General features: G+C 40.6%; 2 protein-coding genes across 2 annotated transcripts in view; both read left to right on the plus strand.

Annotated features, from left to right (window-relative positions):
• Positions 1–5,281, plus strand: part of MGAT4D (MGAT4 family member D) — a 94,984-nt gene extending 89,703 nt beyond the window's left edge. The window contains exons 11-12 of the mRNA XM_049887040.1: positions 4,134–4,597; positions 4,675–5,281. Of these exons, the coding sequence (XP_049742997.1) occupies positions 4,134–4,597; positions 4,675–5,281 (1,071 nt within the window). The remainder of the gene's footprint in view (positions 1–4,133; positions 4,598–4,674) is intronic.
• Positions 4,448–17,160, plus strand: part of CLGN (calmegin) — a 71,229-nt gene continuing 58,516 nt past the window's right edge. Inside the window, exon 1 of the mRNA XM_049885240.1 lies at positions 4,448–4,547. The gene's annotated coding sequence lies outside the window, so the exon portion shown is untranslated. The remainder of the gene's footprint in view (positions 4,548–17,160) is intronic.

The following is a 17,160-nucleotide window of genomic DNA, read 5'->3' on the forward strand; positions in this document are numbered from 1 at the left end:
AACATTACTAAATATCTTTATGTTGGAAATGAAAAAAATATCAAGTTTTATGGAAAGTTTTTACATTTCATGAGCACTCACTGATCTTTCACTTAAAATATATCCATTTTATATTATTTCAAGAATTTGTACATTTTTAGACGTTGTTGTTGTCGTCGATGTTAGGTGCCATCGAGTTGGTTCCCACTCATAGTAACCCTACGTACAACAGAAACACTGCACGGTCCTGCACTATCTTCTCAACTGTTGCTATGTCTGAGCCCACCACTGCAGCCAATGTGTCAGTGCATCTCATTGAGAACCTTCTGCTTCTTCATTGACCCTCTACTTTACCAAGCATAATGTCTTTCTCCAGGGACTGATTCCTCCTGATAACATGTCCAAAAGTACATGAGAGGAAGTCTTGCCATCCTCCCTTCTAAGGAGCATTCTGGCTGTACTTCTTCTAGGACAGAGCAGTTCGTTCTTCTGGCAGTCTGTGATATATTCAATATTCTTTGCCAATACCATAATTCAAAGGCATCATTCTTCTTCAGTCTCCTTTATTCATTGTCCAGCTTTTGCATGCATATGAAACAACTGAAAATACCATGGTGCATCTTAGTCCTCAAAGTGACATCTTTGCTTTTTAACACTTTAAAGAGGTCTTTTGCAGCAGGTTTGCCTACTGCAATATGTCATTTGGTTTCTTAACTGCTGCTTCTGTGGGTGTTGATTATAAAGTGAAACACTTGACAACTTCAATATTTTCTCCATTTATCATGACGTTGCTTATTGGTTCAGTTGTGAGGATTTTTGTTTTCTTTATGTTGAGATGCAATCCATACTGATGGCTGTACATTTTATCTTCATCGGTAAGTGCTTCAAGTCCTCTTCACTTTCAGCAAGCAAGGTTTTGTCATCTGCACATTGCAGGTTGTTAATGAGCCTTCCTCCAATCCCGATTTGTCACATTTTTCTTTTAGACGTTAAAAAAAAAAAACGAACCTGTTGCTGTAGAGTCGATTCCAACTCATAGCGACCCTAAAGGACAGAGTAGAAGTGCCCCATAGGGGGTTTCCAAGGAGCGTCTGGCGGATTTCAACTGCCAACCTTTTGGTTAGCAGCCATAGCTCTTGACCACTACACCACCAGGATTCCCTTTTAGACATTAGGTTTACTAAAAACGACACTGTATTTTACTCAAATTAGTTCTTTTACTTAAGGTTTTTGGCATTATTCAGATCTTCCGATAGCTTGTTTAGATTAAAACCTGGATTTCTCTAAAACCACCAAGCTTTTACTTATATGGAAACCCTGGTCGCGTAGTGGTTAAGTGCTACGGCTGCTAACCAAAGAGTCAGCAGTTCAAACCCGCCAGGCGCTCCTTGGAAACTCTATGGGGCAGTTCTACTCTGTCCTACAGGGTCGCTATGAGTTGGAATCGACTCGACGGCACTGGGTTTGGTGTTGGTTTTTACTTATATGTCAAGATTATTCTATTAATTTATAGCAATTTTAATTTGGATTTCAATCTTTGCTTATTTTTTGAGAGATCACGTTATCTACCAAAAGTTGAATGCCCACAATTTTTATTCCTATCAATATCCTTTCTATGTCAGCATTGAGAGACTGCCTGTCATTTTCCATGGTGATGATTTTGTTTCTGGCTTTTCTAACCTGTTGGTCAAGAGATGTTAATGAGTAAGGATGTATCAGGATAACTTCCTCTATGAATGATGCTATTCAAATGTTCCAGATTTTCATCTGATACTAATTATATAGCAATCATTAAAATACCACTCTTGTCCATACTTACTGTTTTCTTGGCACCAGGTTACCATTTGTACTTCTTCAAATAATCGTCAGCCTATAGGTTCAGCCTACATTGAGGTATAGTCTGTCAATAGTTTTTTCATTGCTACAGTTGATCTGTTTAAGCGTCATCCTAAATTTAATTTAAGGGAGTTAGCAATTCTGTGGATCCAATTGCCAGCTGGAAACGCAGCTTCAATCCACTTAGAATTCATAATCTTGGGCAAATTGAGGAGTCTCATAAGTAAAATATAGATAATACGTTCGGGTCAATTATTTATAGGACCTTGTACATAACAGTATGCCATTAATGAAGCAGTCATTTTTATCACAAAACATACTTCCAACAGGACGCTGCTTTGTTTCATTCACTAACATAACTTTTCCTGCTTTTAATGTTTTTCTGGCTTTCTGATTCCTTCTTGGTTAGGTCATCTCCTCAAATCTATCTTTAACTCTGATATGCCAAAATAATTCACAGCTCTACTGTTTTAGCATTACCTTCCTGGACTCCTCACCTTATGTTTCTAAACATAATGTTTGGCTCCCCAAACTTCTGGACTAATTTTCAGATCATTCTTTCTTCTTTTATGTTATTATCACAGAACAATAACATACTTTATTAAGCTGGTGAAATGTTACCTTTGAAAATAAAATTTGATATATGATATTGAATTGCCTTTTCAGTAAGGGACAAATAATTTTGAAGATGTAGGTAAGGCCTTAAATTCCAGCATCAGGAATTAAACCTGATTTTGTAGGTAATGAAGGCTCATTGAAGGCTTTTGAATGAGCTATCTGAGGATGAAACTACAATATGTATAGATATGGGTGCCTCTGGAGGAGGGACAACCAGTTAGGCAACACTGGGCAACAGTTTTTAAAACAGTGAGAATCTGAACTAGAGAAATGGCAGCGGGACCAAAGAGCAAGGGACCTCTTCTAGAGATTTTATAGAGATAGAGTTTAATTTATGGAGGCAGTGAATGTAGGAGCCAAAGATAAAGAGTCAAAAATGTCCCGAAGGTTTGAGTACCGACTGATCGAGAAGATGGTGGTAAATCTAGCAAAAATCCTAATTCTTAAATTTTTAGTTTTCAATTTCTTTTAATGAATCCTTCAAAAATCCTTGCTGAGCACATCAAGTATTTTTATTATGGCCCACAGAACCACATTGAATAACAGAAGTTGGAAAGACCAAAGAAAGAGAAATTAAGGAGATAATAGTGTTACAAAGTACCTCAAATTTGTCTCTTTTCTTAGAAATTAAACACTCTCCAGGATGTGACAGCAGCAACGGTCTAGAAATGATTAACTCATTACTAACGTAACGTGAAAAATGTTCAATGATTTTGATGTCGAGCCAATAATCACTGTGCCCAGACAGCTATCTATCCTTTATCCTGAGACTTTTTAACAGGGGCCTGAGACTCACAGGTGAATTAAATCTTTTATTCTTTGCAATAAAATTTAAATTGTGACTACACCGAATTCATATTCAAGACTTACTACAAAATATAAGTATTAAAAGCTTCATGATCCAACATCTAAGGGGCAAAGGGGCTTGTGATTCAATATTATGTTCATGCTCTATTTTCAGTGTTTTGGTTAAAATTACAGACTGAGAGAGAGAGAGGACTGGATTTGAATCCCGCTTCCACCATCTGCTACCTGTGTGAGCTTGGACAAATTATTTTCAGTTTCCTCACCTGGGTTGTTGTGAAGATTAAATGAAATAAATAACGTAAAACTCTTAAAGTATGGTGAGAACAATAACTGTTAGCAATTCTTATTAACGGTACTGTCAGGAAGAAACCAAAACCAAAGCAGTTGCTTTTGAGTCCATTCCAACTCACAGTGACCCCATGTGTTATAGAGTAGAACTGCTTCATAGGGCTTTCTTGGCAGGAATCTTAACAGAAGCAGATCACCAGGCCTTTTCTTCCACAGTAGGAGTGGACTGAGTATATATAAACCCTGTTGCCATCAGTGATTCTGACTCATAGTGACCCTATAGGACAGAGTACAACAGTTCCATAGGGTTTCCAAGACTGTAATTTTTAGGGAAGCCCAGAGACACATCTTTTTCCCTCAGGGCCGCTGGTAGGTTCGAACTGCTGACCTTCGGTACTGTCCCTCTCTCTCTCTCTCTCTCTCCATATAGTGCATAGCATACATACAGGAAATAGGAACCCCTGCTGACCACAACCACCTCCTTTATCTCCAACCATACAGAACTCCAACAAGAGCCTAGGGCAGTGATCTTGCTGCACCTATAAATGGACGTTGTTCGAAAACGTGATTTACACAAAATTCAAAACATAATTACTGTGTAACAGGTAAAACTGCACTGCGACGGAGGAAAAGTATTAGGACCAACAACGACGATTACCTTCTGCTCCCTCAGAGCCCGGTCCACCTCACGACTGGCAGACCAGAGGCGCGCGGCGCGGCGGAAGGGCCGGGGACCGCGCTTGACCTCGCGGGGCGGCGGCGGCGGCGGCGGCGGATTCGCGGCGCGGCCCCCTCTGCGGCCGTTGAGCCCCCTGCGCAGTTGCACGCAACACGCGCCTGCGGCCGCACACGCGCCTGCGGCCGCCGCCTCCTCCCCGCCCGCGGCCGCACGCGCATGCGCGGTTAGCAGTCGCTGCTGGGCGGCCGGCCGGCGGGATTGGTCTGGGGAGACGCGGGGACCAAGTGGCAGCGACTCGGACATCAGAGCTGCCACTGCCGAAAACGGGCCCGCAGGACAGGTGCGTGAGCTGTCGGCCACCTTCCCGCTGCCGTTTGCCCTTGAGCTGCTGTGAGGGATCGGAGTCGTTGCTGCTTCCCCCCGGGTGGGGTTTCCCGGGCCGCACCCCCTTTTTTGCGACTCGAAAGGTTAAACCGGCTGGAGTCAGGTGAGGGGTGGAGGCTGAGATCAGGGAGACGAGGCTTGGGAAGTGCCGCGAACCAGGCTCTCGGGGCCTCCCGCGGCAACCCGGGCGGCGGGAGTGGATGGTCGCGGGCCGTTGGGTCCTGCGGCACCGCCGTGTCCACCTGCTGCGCTGGGCCGAGCGGAACGGCCCGGCACCCCCGAGCCTGCCAGTCCTGCAGCGCAGGGGCCGCGGGGCCGAGGCCGTTATTCCAGCGGTTACGTCTCGGCCCCGTTCCACGCTCGAGCCTGGGGCGCGCTCCCGAGGGCTGCGAGGGGGCCCGGGGCGCGTCTGGCGCCGCTCGCTCCACCCGCGACTGCCCTCAGAAACACAAACAAAAACAGTATAGGCTCAGCTTACGCAATCCCCGCCGCTGTGAAGGAGAGGGGACCCAACGCTCACCGCGGAGGTGGCCTGTGACTCTTGGCCACTCCCTCGATGCGCTGTCTGGAGACCAATGTGTGACGCTGGGGAGGGAGCGAGAGGCTTGGATTGAATCCAAAGAAGCCCTAATTACGGGAGACTCATTATCGCCTCGAGCCTCTTTCGATCATTTCAGACACTTTAGCTGATTTATTTATAGCATCTGTCCCAAGCAACGAGGAGGAGGCATTGCTTGGGATTTAAAAGCAAATGGCATCAAAGCTCAGGATGAGGAGAAAGTAAATCCTATGGCCATTGGAAGAAGTATTAAATTAGGAGAGGGTTAATTTATATTGGAAGTTTTGGGTGCAGAAAAGCCAGCGGGGACCTGATCTAGTCTGTGATTTTGCTTGCTGTTAATTTTTTTTTTTCATCACTCTATAGGTCACTTAATCAGTCTAGAGTAGCCCTCCTTTTTTTTTTAGTTGTAAATTCGACCTCTTTTCATTTTACAGTTTTGTCTTTACATCTGATCGGTTTGATCTTCCAATTGCATGTAGACCTTATCCCCAGATCCTTAGAACAAAATATTCTGTTTTTCATCTTATTTATTTAGTTGATACGGTTAATTTTTTGTGTGTGATTGATATAAGTATGTTAATTAAAAAAAAGTTGCTGTCCAGTCGATTCTGATTCATAGCGACCTTATAGGACAGAGTAGAACTGCCCCGTAGGGTTTCCAGGGAGCACCTGGTGGATTCGAACTGCCAGCCTTTTGGTTAACAGCCATGGCTCTTAATCACTATGCCACCAGGGTTTCCAAGTATGTTAACAGTCTGTAGAAATTGCACAGTACTATAAATTAGCCTTACTACTTGTTTTCAGTACCTAGAAATTTTTAGTGTTCTTAATTATAAAACTAGAATTATCAACTTTAATGGACCTTTGAGATTATCTAGCTCAACACTTTCACTTGACAAATGAAAAAACAGACTCAGTAATTTTGATCACTTGCCTTTTTAATAATAGAAGTAGAATCTTGGTATGATAGTGCCAAATCCGGTGTAATTTCTATTCTGTCATTCCCTACTTGAGTTCCTGAAGCTGCGTGACAACTAAAACTTTAAATAGGTGATTTTCAGACACTGCTTCTGAAGCTTACCAGTGTTGAGTGAGTCCTGCGTTCTGCTGTTAATATTGAATAACAGTGGAAAGGCATGTAAATTACAAGAAATAGCATAAATAGAAGCATGAATGTATTAAATAGCTGAGTGTTGGAGAGAGTGAAAGAAATGAGGCTTAGAAAGGACAGAATTTATGCTGAGAACTACAGAGAACTGTTGAACTTAAAAAAAATTTATTATGCTTTAAGTGAAAGTTTACAAATCATGTCAGTCTCATACGATGAACATTTTTATAAACAGTAAAATAAGACTTGTTCTTTTAGAAAAGTCATGCTAGTGACAAGCAGAGGAAGTATTTGGAGATTGGCGGGCTGGAAATGAAGAGGCTAAGTGGCATTTTACTAATCCCTTTCAGAAGTGATGGTTCCTAAGTTAAGGCTGTAGCGTGGGAATAGACGAAAGACTAAGAAATCAAGAAATACCTGAATGGCTTTAGTTACAGTGCGTTAGGGGATCAGCGAGAGAGAATAGCCGTAAGATGACCGCAAGGTAACTGCCTGATTTGGTTGACTGGAGGCGCAGTTAACGAGAATATGGAGTAAAGGAGATAAGCAGTTCGGGGAAGAAAGAACACTTTCAATTTAATGGATGCGTTGGAACATCCTTGACAGAGGATAACCAAAAAAAAAAAAAGAAAAGAGGAAAACCAAACCCGTTGCCATTGAGTTGATTCTGACTCATAGCAACCTTATTGGACAGAGTAGAACTGTCCCATTGGGTTTCCAAGTTTCCAAGGAGCAGCTGGTGGATTCAAATTGCCAGCCTTTTGGTTAGCAGCCATAGCTCTTGACCACTGTGTCTCTAAACCCCATGAAGACGGATAGTGATTTGAAACTGAAAAGTAACCTGTTGTTTACCACAGATAAGACTTAGCTAGTTTCAGGGTAGAAGCCAGGAGTTAATCATCAAGAGGAATATGTAATGTAAGCAAAGTAGAGAGCCTGAGGATGGAACCCTAAGGAAAACAGTATTTACAAAATGATTAGAGAAGGTGCCAGTGGGGAGACTTACAGCAGAGAAAAGGAAGAGAATCAAGAATTAGGAATGGTCCCATAGGAAAAACCAAGAAAGGAAAGATACCAAGAAGGAGACGTAACATGGTTAGCAACATCAGGGGGAGCAGGCAGTTGAAGGACTGGAAAATGCATTTATCAACTGAAACTTGGTAGGAACAGTTTGAAAGGTAAGTAAAGAAGCCAGAATTAAGGAGCATAGTGGTGACAGGAAGAGTGTTAGTTTCTATTGCTGCCAGAACAAATTACCACAAATTTAGCAGCTTAAAGCAGTACAAATTTATCATCTCACAGTTCTGTGGGTCAGAAATCTGACAGAGGTCTAGCCAAGCTAAAATCAAGATGTTGTCAACAGGGCTACATTCCTTACTAGAGACGCCAGGGGAGACTCCGCGTCTGTGCTCACTCAGGTTATTGGCAGAATTCAAGTTTCTTGCAGTCATAGGACTAAGGTCCTTGTTTCCTTGCTGGCTATATACTCAGCTTCTAGAGGCCACCCACATTCCTTGGCTTATGTCCGTATTTATCCACCTTCAGGGCCCTCAATAGTGGGTGGAGTCCTCACTCTTCAAATGTCTCCTGCCACTTCTAACAGCACATCTGACTGACCCTCCTGCTTTCCTCTTCTACTTTTAAGGGCCCATGTGATTTCATTGGGCCCTTGTGGATAATCCAGGACATGCTCCCTATTTTAAGGTCTGCTGATTAGCAACCTTGATTCCACCTGCAAAGCCCCCTTTGCCGTGTGAGGGATCCAGGGATTAGAGTGTGAACATCTTTGAGATGCCATTTTTCAACCTGCCAAAGAAAGTTAAAAGTATTAACAGTTAATGAAGGCAGTCTTTGTAGACACCTTGTAGTTAAGGAAAAACAAAGGAAAGAAGATACCTAGAAACATTCATATTATCTAGCATATGATAGGAATCCCTGAATGTCGCAAATGTTTAAGTGCTCAGCTACTAACTGAAAGATTGGAGGTTTGAATCCACCCAGAGGTGCCTTGGAAGAAAGGGCTGGTGATCTACTTCTGAAGGTCACAGCCATTGAATACTCTATGAAGTGCAGTTCTACTCTGAAACACATGGGGTTGCCGTATGTCAGAAACACCGTAGCAGCTGGTTTGGTTTTTTTGGTTTTAGAATGTGATAATTATAATTCTGATAATAAGCCTTCCTATCGATACTTGGGAGCCCTGGTGGCACAGTGGTTAAGAATTCGGCTGCAACCAAAAGGTCAGCAGTTGAAATACACCAGCTGCTCCTTAGAAACCCTGTGGGGTAGCTCTGTACTATAGGGTTGCTATGAGTCAGAATCGACTCAATGGCAACGTGTTGGCTTTGGTTTGGTTTGGTTATTGACCCTTGAGCTTTTTAAGAAATACCAAGTATCCTATGAAATAGTCCTGAAATGTGTAAGAGCACTTTGTAAAATTTAATGTGCCATGTAAATATAACGTAATACCATCAAGTTGTTGATTTTTATTTTTTTATTCATTCTCTAAACTGTTTTTAAATCTTTGCAGGATGACGGTCATTTAACTAAATGACTAGTCAAAGATGACTTGATGACAGATGGTTTTTGGTTTTAACCAAATAACTAAATATATAGGTATAAGATACAATTTAGATGTACATGAAAATATGGCTTTTAAAAAATAAAACCTACATAAATTGCAATGTATACGTAAAGATGGAACATAAGAAAATATTTAACCTTGTACTATATTTTAGAGGCTTAGAATTTGAATGCCGTTTAACAAAAAAAACCAAACCCATTGCCATCGAGTTGATTGTGGTTCATAGCGACCCTATAGGACAGAGTAGAACTGCCCCATAGAGTTTCCGAGGAGTGGCTGGTAAATTCAAACTGTTGACCTTTTTGTTAGCAGCCAGAGCTCTTAACCACAGTGCCACCGGGGCTCCTTAATGCCATTTAATGAGGATTAAAAACCAAACTGGACACATAGCACCCCTATAGGACAGAATAGACCTGCCCGTAGGATTTCCAAGCCTGTAAATCTTTCCGGAAGCAGACTGCCACATCTTTTTCCAGGGGAGAGACTCGTAGGTTCAAATTGCTGACCTTTTGATTAGCAGCCAGGCACTTAACCCCCGTGCCACCAGAGCTTCTTACGGTCCTGTAAAGGTTGGAATTATAGCCTCAAAAACAGCAGGTACTCACAAACAGCCCTTATTTTTCTTGCTCTGTTCTCCCCCTTAGAGTTCCTTCATCATTTGCTGCTGCTTTTGTCTGTAACTTTGGCCTAGAGAAATTGATCCTGTCTCTTCTTCGCATCTCACTTTAAATGTTACTTTCTCAAAGAGGCTTTCCCCAGTTCCTCCCTCACTACGTAAATTCAACTTCCCAATTACTATATGTCCAACTTTCTTGGCTTTTCGGTCACCTGTAATAGTTTATATATTATACCTGGGTTATTTGTTTCATGTCTGACTTCTGCCCTATACTCTAAACTCTTTGAGATTGGGGGATGTGTCTGTTTTGCTAATTACCGCAAACACAGTGTCTAACATAATAATGCCTGGCACATAATTAACAATTTTAAATATTTGTTGAATGAATTAGTGAATGATGAATTTTATTATCTACTGTCTCACCTCCCCTGAATTTCTTGGGAAAAACATTAGCCATCAAGAAATTAATAAGCTCTTGATAAGAATTTTTTTTTAAAAGTAAGGAATTAATAAATCCCTGATACTACTTATTCTGAAGCAGCTTTTGTAGTATCAGATACAGTTGTTTCTGTGAGAAGGCTGCTTTGGAAGAAGGCTGCCTCACTGATATGTCCCCAATACTGTGCTCCCACCTCATTTGTGATCCTCCAAAGTAAATTTTGTATTGCCGCATAGCCAGATAATACCAAGAATACCCTTCAGTTTTGGTAAAAATATGTTCAGGTGTTTTTTTTTCAAGACGTGGTTACACAAAAACTTTTTAATCTAATTTTTCTCTTTCCTGTTAAAGTTAATTGTGATTAGAGTTGTGAAAATGCAATACGTCTATAGCAAAATGCTGGAAAAAACTCACAAGAGGTTATTTCTTCATAGACATAAAAGAGAATTTCAAAACATGATTAACTCTGTCATATTAAATTAGATCAGAAAACTGCAAACTTTTGGACCATTATCTTCTTTCCCTACAGAAATGGTGTTTATTCTGTTAAGTTTTAATAATATATCTTAGCCTAAACTTTAGAAGGCCAATGTTAGAAGTATTGATGTAATAACTATTTCTCTGAGTCTTATAAAACCATAGTTAAAGATATTATGTAAGGGTTTATTAAGGAGTTGAAATCTACAAAAGGACCTCCTCCCCCAAGGATCTTGTAGATTTTTACTAGACAGTGAAAACTCATTTATTTCTGCTTTTCCTTTAATTGCCTAGAAACCCCTTCTGGTAAATATACTATTGTAATGCTTCTGGGAAAAGACTCACTGGTTGCATGGTAACATCTGTTTCTCTGTTCTTAACTTTTTTTTTTCTGTTAGTTTTTTATAAACATGTAACTGTTTCTCTTTATTATGTATTAGCTCTCTTTTTGACACTGAAAACAGAAATGAGAGAGTTCAAGCCCTCAGTGAACTTATGTTTTTGTCTGCTTTGTGTTTTTGCAAATTGCCTAAAACTATTTTTTTGAAACTAGGTAGATGTAGTGTTTTGTTACCTATAGCTACCGTAACTAAATAACAGAAAGGAGATGCTTTTAAAGAACAGAACAGTATTGTCTTGCAGTTCTGGAAGCCAGAAGTTCAAATCAGGGTATCAGCTTTCTTGATTCCTTCTGAGGGCTCTGAATGAAGAACTGCTCCATGCCTCTCTCCCAGCTTCTGGTGGCTCCCGGCAACCCTTGGCGTTCCTTTGCTGCACACATGTATCTATCTTCACATGGTGCATTACCCCCACGTGTGTGTTTCAATGTCTGTCTTTCTCTTTTAGAAGGGGAGACTCTGGTATGACTTCATTAATTTAGCTGATAACATCTGCAAAGAAAAATCCTATTTCCTCAGACAAGGTCACCTTCCCTGGTGCAGACATGAGTACCTCAACACAGGGCTTCGAACTGGTTCTAACCATTTCAGTCATGGCCGAAGAAGCAAAACCAGAACAGACCTGACTTTTAAAAATTTGGGTGAATTGGAATGATAGCTGGAATGGGAAAAATTATAGATACAAGCCCGGCTAGAAACTTGATCACCTTCTTAGAAAATAAGGGCAGCATATGTGTTCCATAGCAACTCTATCTCTTGTCTGTTGGTTTTTGAGCAGAGTAGGAAACAGCAGTGTCACACTCAAACATGGCAGCTTCTTTGCATGTGTGTTGCTCTCCAAAGTCCTGCTAATAATTTAATCTACCTCATCAGGCTCCTGAAAGGGCTTACAACACCGCTTCACACTCTCCCACTCCAGGGCTATGACCAGTAATTTTTCCTGTTTCAGTTATCATTCTGGTTCACCCAAATTTTCTCTTCCAATTTTGCTTCATTGGCTGTGACTGAGCTAGTTCAAAACCCTCTTTCAACATATTTTTTTGGGGGACTCAGTTCAATCTATAACAGGTAGCATAAATCTTAAATATATAAACAAACCAAAAAAAAAACATTTGCTGTCGAGTCTATTCTGACTCATAGCAACCCTATAGCACAGAGTAGAGCTGCCCCATAGGGTTTCCAAGGAGTGGCTGATGGACTTAAACTGGTTAGAAGCCAAATGTTTAACCACTGCACCACCAGGGCCCCAAAATAAATAAACAAATGAATGTATAATTATCATGTTTACATAAACATATTTTGAAAATGGTGCTACTTAGTCAATTTTAATTTCAATGTGTAGCTATGGTTTTAAAATCAAGTGCAGAGGCAGTTCATTCTTTCTGTAATTAGTACAGCCAGTGAACATCTGCATATCCAGGCTTGCGACTGGTAGTTTCACTGATCTCAGGCCTTCAGTGGTTTCTCACTTTTATAGTACCAGATCCAGACTCCTTGGAATGCTTTGTAGAACTTTGTTACGTAAACCTTCAGAGCCTTTGCCACCTCTCCTCCACCCCCATAAAAGACCACTGCTTTCATTTAAAAAAAAAAAAAATTTTTTTTTTTAATTTAGATTTTCAACTATTCTGTTTTTGTGGTTCTTTTCCCACTTTCTACTCTGCTTCTTGAGGTATTTTCATTTTTTATAGCTGATCAAATAGTCTCAAGGCTTAACACAATAGAATTTCTAGTGTCCCTGATGAGCGAATGACTCTCCCCCAAGTGATGATTCAGGGACACAGGCTCTTCCTCATTTTTAACTCTAGTATCTTCCACCTTGACTCTCAAAGTAGCCTGCATCAAACCGGAAAAGGAAGGAAAGATCATGGAGAATTGCTCATGGGAAGTTTTTATGGACAAGGGCTGGCAATGACATACAGCCCTTCTGTTTACATGCCATTGGCTGTAACTCAGTCATGTAGTCATTCCTAATGCCAAGGGAAATAGAGCCTAGCTGTGTCCCCTTGAAAAAGAAAAAATGGTGATCAGCTAGCAACCTCTGTCACGCTTTACAGCAGATAGTGGGTATCCTGTAGTTGCTTTTTCTTTGAGTGCTCTTCCTACCTTTCATGTGAGATTGTGCTTTACTTTAATACTAGTGAATTGGCTGTATTTTATAATTGGTGATTTTGGGTTGAAAGCGTGGGTTCAGTTGGGCTTTTAGGTGGTATTAGTCAAGGAGAGACGTCATCCAGGTTTTAAAGATTGGGGAGAATGGTATCCCGTAATTGGCTAAAGGCACTTCAGTTTGTTGTCGAACCATATAGGAAGCAATGCACATAATACAGACAAGATCAGAGATACGGGACGGTGCATGTGGACGCACTCCTTCAGTGCCTCTCCTCTTCCTCATGAAAGCACAACTGGGGTTTAGTGGTCTTGGCAACCTTTGTGGAGCGAGGACTCTACAAGGGTGGGGATGCTTAGAACTTAGGGCTTGCTATCTTTTATACATTTATTTGTGAGGGGAGAAGGGAATGGCATCAGCATTAAGCATTATACTGTATAAAGAAATTCTTGCTGCGCTAAAATTGCATAATTTAGTTTTTTTTTAATGTTACCGTGTCATCACACCTTTCAAGGCTTCAGTGCAGGCCTGGCAATATCTAACCCTTCTCATTAAAAAAAGAGATACAGCAAACCTCAAAATTTTGGTTGGAACTTGATGATACGTTGGTACCATAGTGTGATACACTTCCAAGGAATACTGTGAACGTCCATGATCTGATTCTCAAGTTGTCAGCTGGTGCATCATTGTGTAGTGATAAAATAGCACAGAATTAAGCAGAAAATATTAGCTCTGTATTCGTGATTAAACAAACGAACGACAATAGCAGCTACACTGTCAGACTATGTAGTTTTCTTAATGGAGACTTATCCCAGCAAAACTGCCTTGCCCGCAGAATGGTTTGTGACCAATTATAGTTCATTTTTAAGTATTTCACTTCTGTGGTAAGGTAAGTATGGCCATTATTGGGTAAATACCTTTATAACTTAGTACTAATAATAGTCTAAATTTTTAAAATTTTTAAGAGGGTTGAAAATACCTTCTGTTACCAATTTTATGGTTTCTTTCCATTGTTTTATAATAAACATATAAAGCAGTAGGGAAAGATTGAAGAGGTAGCATAGTATGCAGAAGAAAACCTCTGGATTCTAATCTTGTTTTTTGCATTTGCAATCATGTGCCTTTGAGCCAGTTTTTAAAAAATCTTCCACATTTCCGTTTGTAGACTGGGAATAATTACCTATTTTGTTCACGTCCTGGGCTGTAAGGATTAAATTAGTTAGTTCCTTTATACAAATGTAAGCTTATAGTAATAGGACTTAAAGGAAGAACAAACTTTAAAAAAATTTTTTTATTGTGATTTAAGTGTAAGTTTTCAAATCAGGTCTGTCTGTCATACTCCTAGTTGCTCTCCCCCTAATGAGACAGCACACTCCTTCTGTCTATGCTGTATTTCTGTGTCCATTCAGTCAGCTTCTATCCCCATCTGCCTTCTCATCTCCTCTCCAGACAGAAGCTGCCCATGTAGTCTCATGTTTTTACTTGAGCCAAGAAGCTCACTCCTCATCATTTTGATTTTCTGTCTTAAAGTCCAGTCCAATCCCTGTCTGAAGAGTTGGCTTTGGGAATGGTTCCTATCTTGGGCTAGCAGACGGTCTGGGGACCATGACCTCTCGGGTCCTTCTAGTCTCAGTCAGACCTTTAAGTCTGGTCTTTTACGAGAATTTGAGGTCTGCATCCCACTGCTCTCCTGCTCCTTCAGGGATTCTCAGTTGTGGCCGGACGCCATCTAGTTCTTGTGGTCTCAGGCTGTTGTAGTCTTTGGTTTATGTGGCTCTTTCTGTCTTGGGCTCATAATTACCTTGTGTCTTTGGTGTTCGTCATTCTCCTTTGTTCCAGGTGGGTTGAGACCAATTGATGCATCTTAGATGGCTGCTTGCTAGTGTTTAAGACCCCAGACACCACTCTCCAAAGTGGGATACAGAATGTTTTCTTAGTAGATTTTATTATGCCAGTTTACCTAGATGTCCCCTGAAACCATGGTCCCCAAACTCCCACCCCTGCTACTCTGGGCTTTGAAGTGTTTGGTTTGTTCAGGAAACTTCTTTGCTTTTGGTGTAGTCCAGCTGTGCTGACCTCTCCTGTATTGCGTGTTGTCTTCCCCTTCACCTAAATTAGTTCTTGTCTACTTTGAGTTAGTGAATACCTCCCCCCATTCTTGTAACCATCAGAGAATATTTTTTTCTCTGTTTAAACTATTTCTTAAGTTCTTATAATGGTGGTCTCATACAGTATTTGTCCTCTTGCAACTGACTAATTTCACTCAGCATAATGCCTTCCACATTCCTCCATGTTATGAAATGTTTCATGGACTCATCATTGTTCTTTATTGATGAGTAGTATTCCATTGTGTGAATATGCCATAATTTATTTATCCATTCATCCGTTGATGGGTACCTTAGTTGCTTCCATCTTTCTGCTATTATAAACAGTGCTGCAGTGAACATGGGTGTGCATGTATCTGTTTGTGTGAAGGTTCTTATTTTTCTAGGATATATTCCAAGGAGTGGGATTGCTGGATCATATGGTAGTTCTATTTCTAGCTTTTTAAGGAAGCGCCAAATTTATTTCCAAAGTGGTTGTACCAATTTACATTGCCATCAGCAGTGTATAAGTGTTCCAGTCTCTCCACAACCTCTCCAACATTTATTATTTTGGTGTTTTTTTTTTTTTTTTTTTTATTAATGCCAGCCTTGTTGGAGTGAGATGGAATCTCATTGTAGTTTTGATTTGCATTTCTCTAATGGCTAATGATCATGAGCATTTCCTCATGCATCTGTTAGCTACCTGAATGTCTTCTTTAGTGAAGTGTCTATTCATATCTTTTGCCCATTTTTTAATTGGGTTATTTGTCTTTTTACAGTTGAGTTTTTGCAGCATCATGTAGATTTTAGAGATCAGATGCTGACAGGAAATGCCATAGCTAAAAACTTTTTCCCAGTCTGTAGGTAATCTTTTTGCTCTTTTGGTGAAGGCTTTGAATGAGCATAGGTGTTTGACTTTTGGGAGCTCCCAGTTATCTAGTTTCTCTTCTGGTGTTTGTGTATTGTTAGCAATGTTTCATATACTGTTTATGCCATGTATTAGGACTCCTAGCATTGTCCCTGTTTTTCTTCCATGATCTTTATCGTTTTAGATTTTATATTTAGGTCTTTTATTCATTTGGAGTTAGTTTTTGTGCATGGTCTGAGGTACGGGTCTTGTTTCATTTTTTTGCAGGTGGATATCCAACTATGCCAGCACCATTTGTTAAAGAGGCTGTCTTTTCCCCATTTAACTGACTTTGGGCCTTTGTCAAACATAAGCTGCTCATATGTGGACAGATTTATGTTTGGATTCTCAGTTCTGTTCCATTGGTGCATGTATCTGTTGTTGTACCAGCCTTAGGCTCTTTTGACTACTGTAACAGTATAATAGGTTCTAAAATCAGGTAGAGTAAGGCCTCCCACTTTATCCTTCTTTTTCAGTAATGCTTTACTTATCTGGGGCCTCTTTCCCTTCCATGTGAAGTTGGTCATTTGTTTCTCCATCTCATTAAAGAATGTCGTTGAAATTTGGATCGGAATTGCATTAAATGTATAGATCGCTATTGGTAGAATAGACATTTTTATAATGTTAAGTCTTCCTATCCATGAGCAAGGTAAGTTTTTCCACTTACGTAGGTCTCTTTTGGTTTCTTGCAGAAGTGTACTGTAGTTTTCTTTGTATAAGTCTTTTACATCTCTGGTAAGATTTATTCCTAAGTATTTTATCTTCTTGGGGGCTACTGCAAATGGTATTGATTTGGTGATTTCCTCTTCGATGGAAGAACAAACTTTTAAGATAGAGCTTTCTAAACTTTTTTCCTGAAGCATCGGCACCTGTTTCTGAAGGAAAATTAGGAAGAACTCTAATTTACAAAAGAAATAAAATTAGAGTTTGAGTTGGTTGAGTATGAGTAGGGTTCCAGAGAAAGCACTACCTGCTTGGCTTCCTTATAACTCTTCCCTGGCAGCCCAGTGGGGCCCTGGTGGTGCAGTTGTTAAGCACTCGGCTCTTAACCGAAAGATGGCAGTTGGAACCCCCCAGCTGCTCCGCAGGAGAAAGATGTGACGGTCTGCGTCCGTGAAGGTCACGGCCTTGGAAACCTTACGGATCACTTCTGCTCTGTCCCAAAGGGTTGCTGGGAGTCAGAGTCTACTTAACAGCACACAACAACAATACAACAGGATAACACTATTGTAACATTTAGAAGAACTGACACCTGTTTTCCATATTGGCTGCACCATTTTACGT

Source organism: Elephas maximus, chromosome 5 (assembly GCF_024166365.1).
Source record: "Elephas maximus indicus isolate mEleMax1 chromosome 5, mEleMax1 primary haplotype, whole genome shotgun sequence".
Classification (NCBI taxonomy): Eukaryota; Metazoa; Chordata; class Mammalia; order Proboscidea; family Elephantidae; genus Elephas; species Elephas maximus.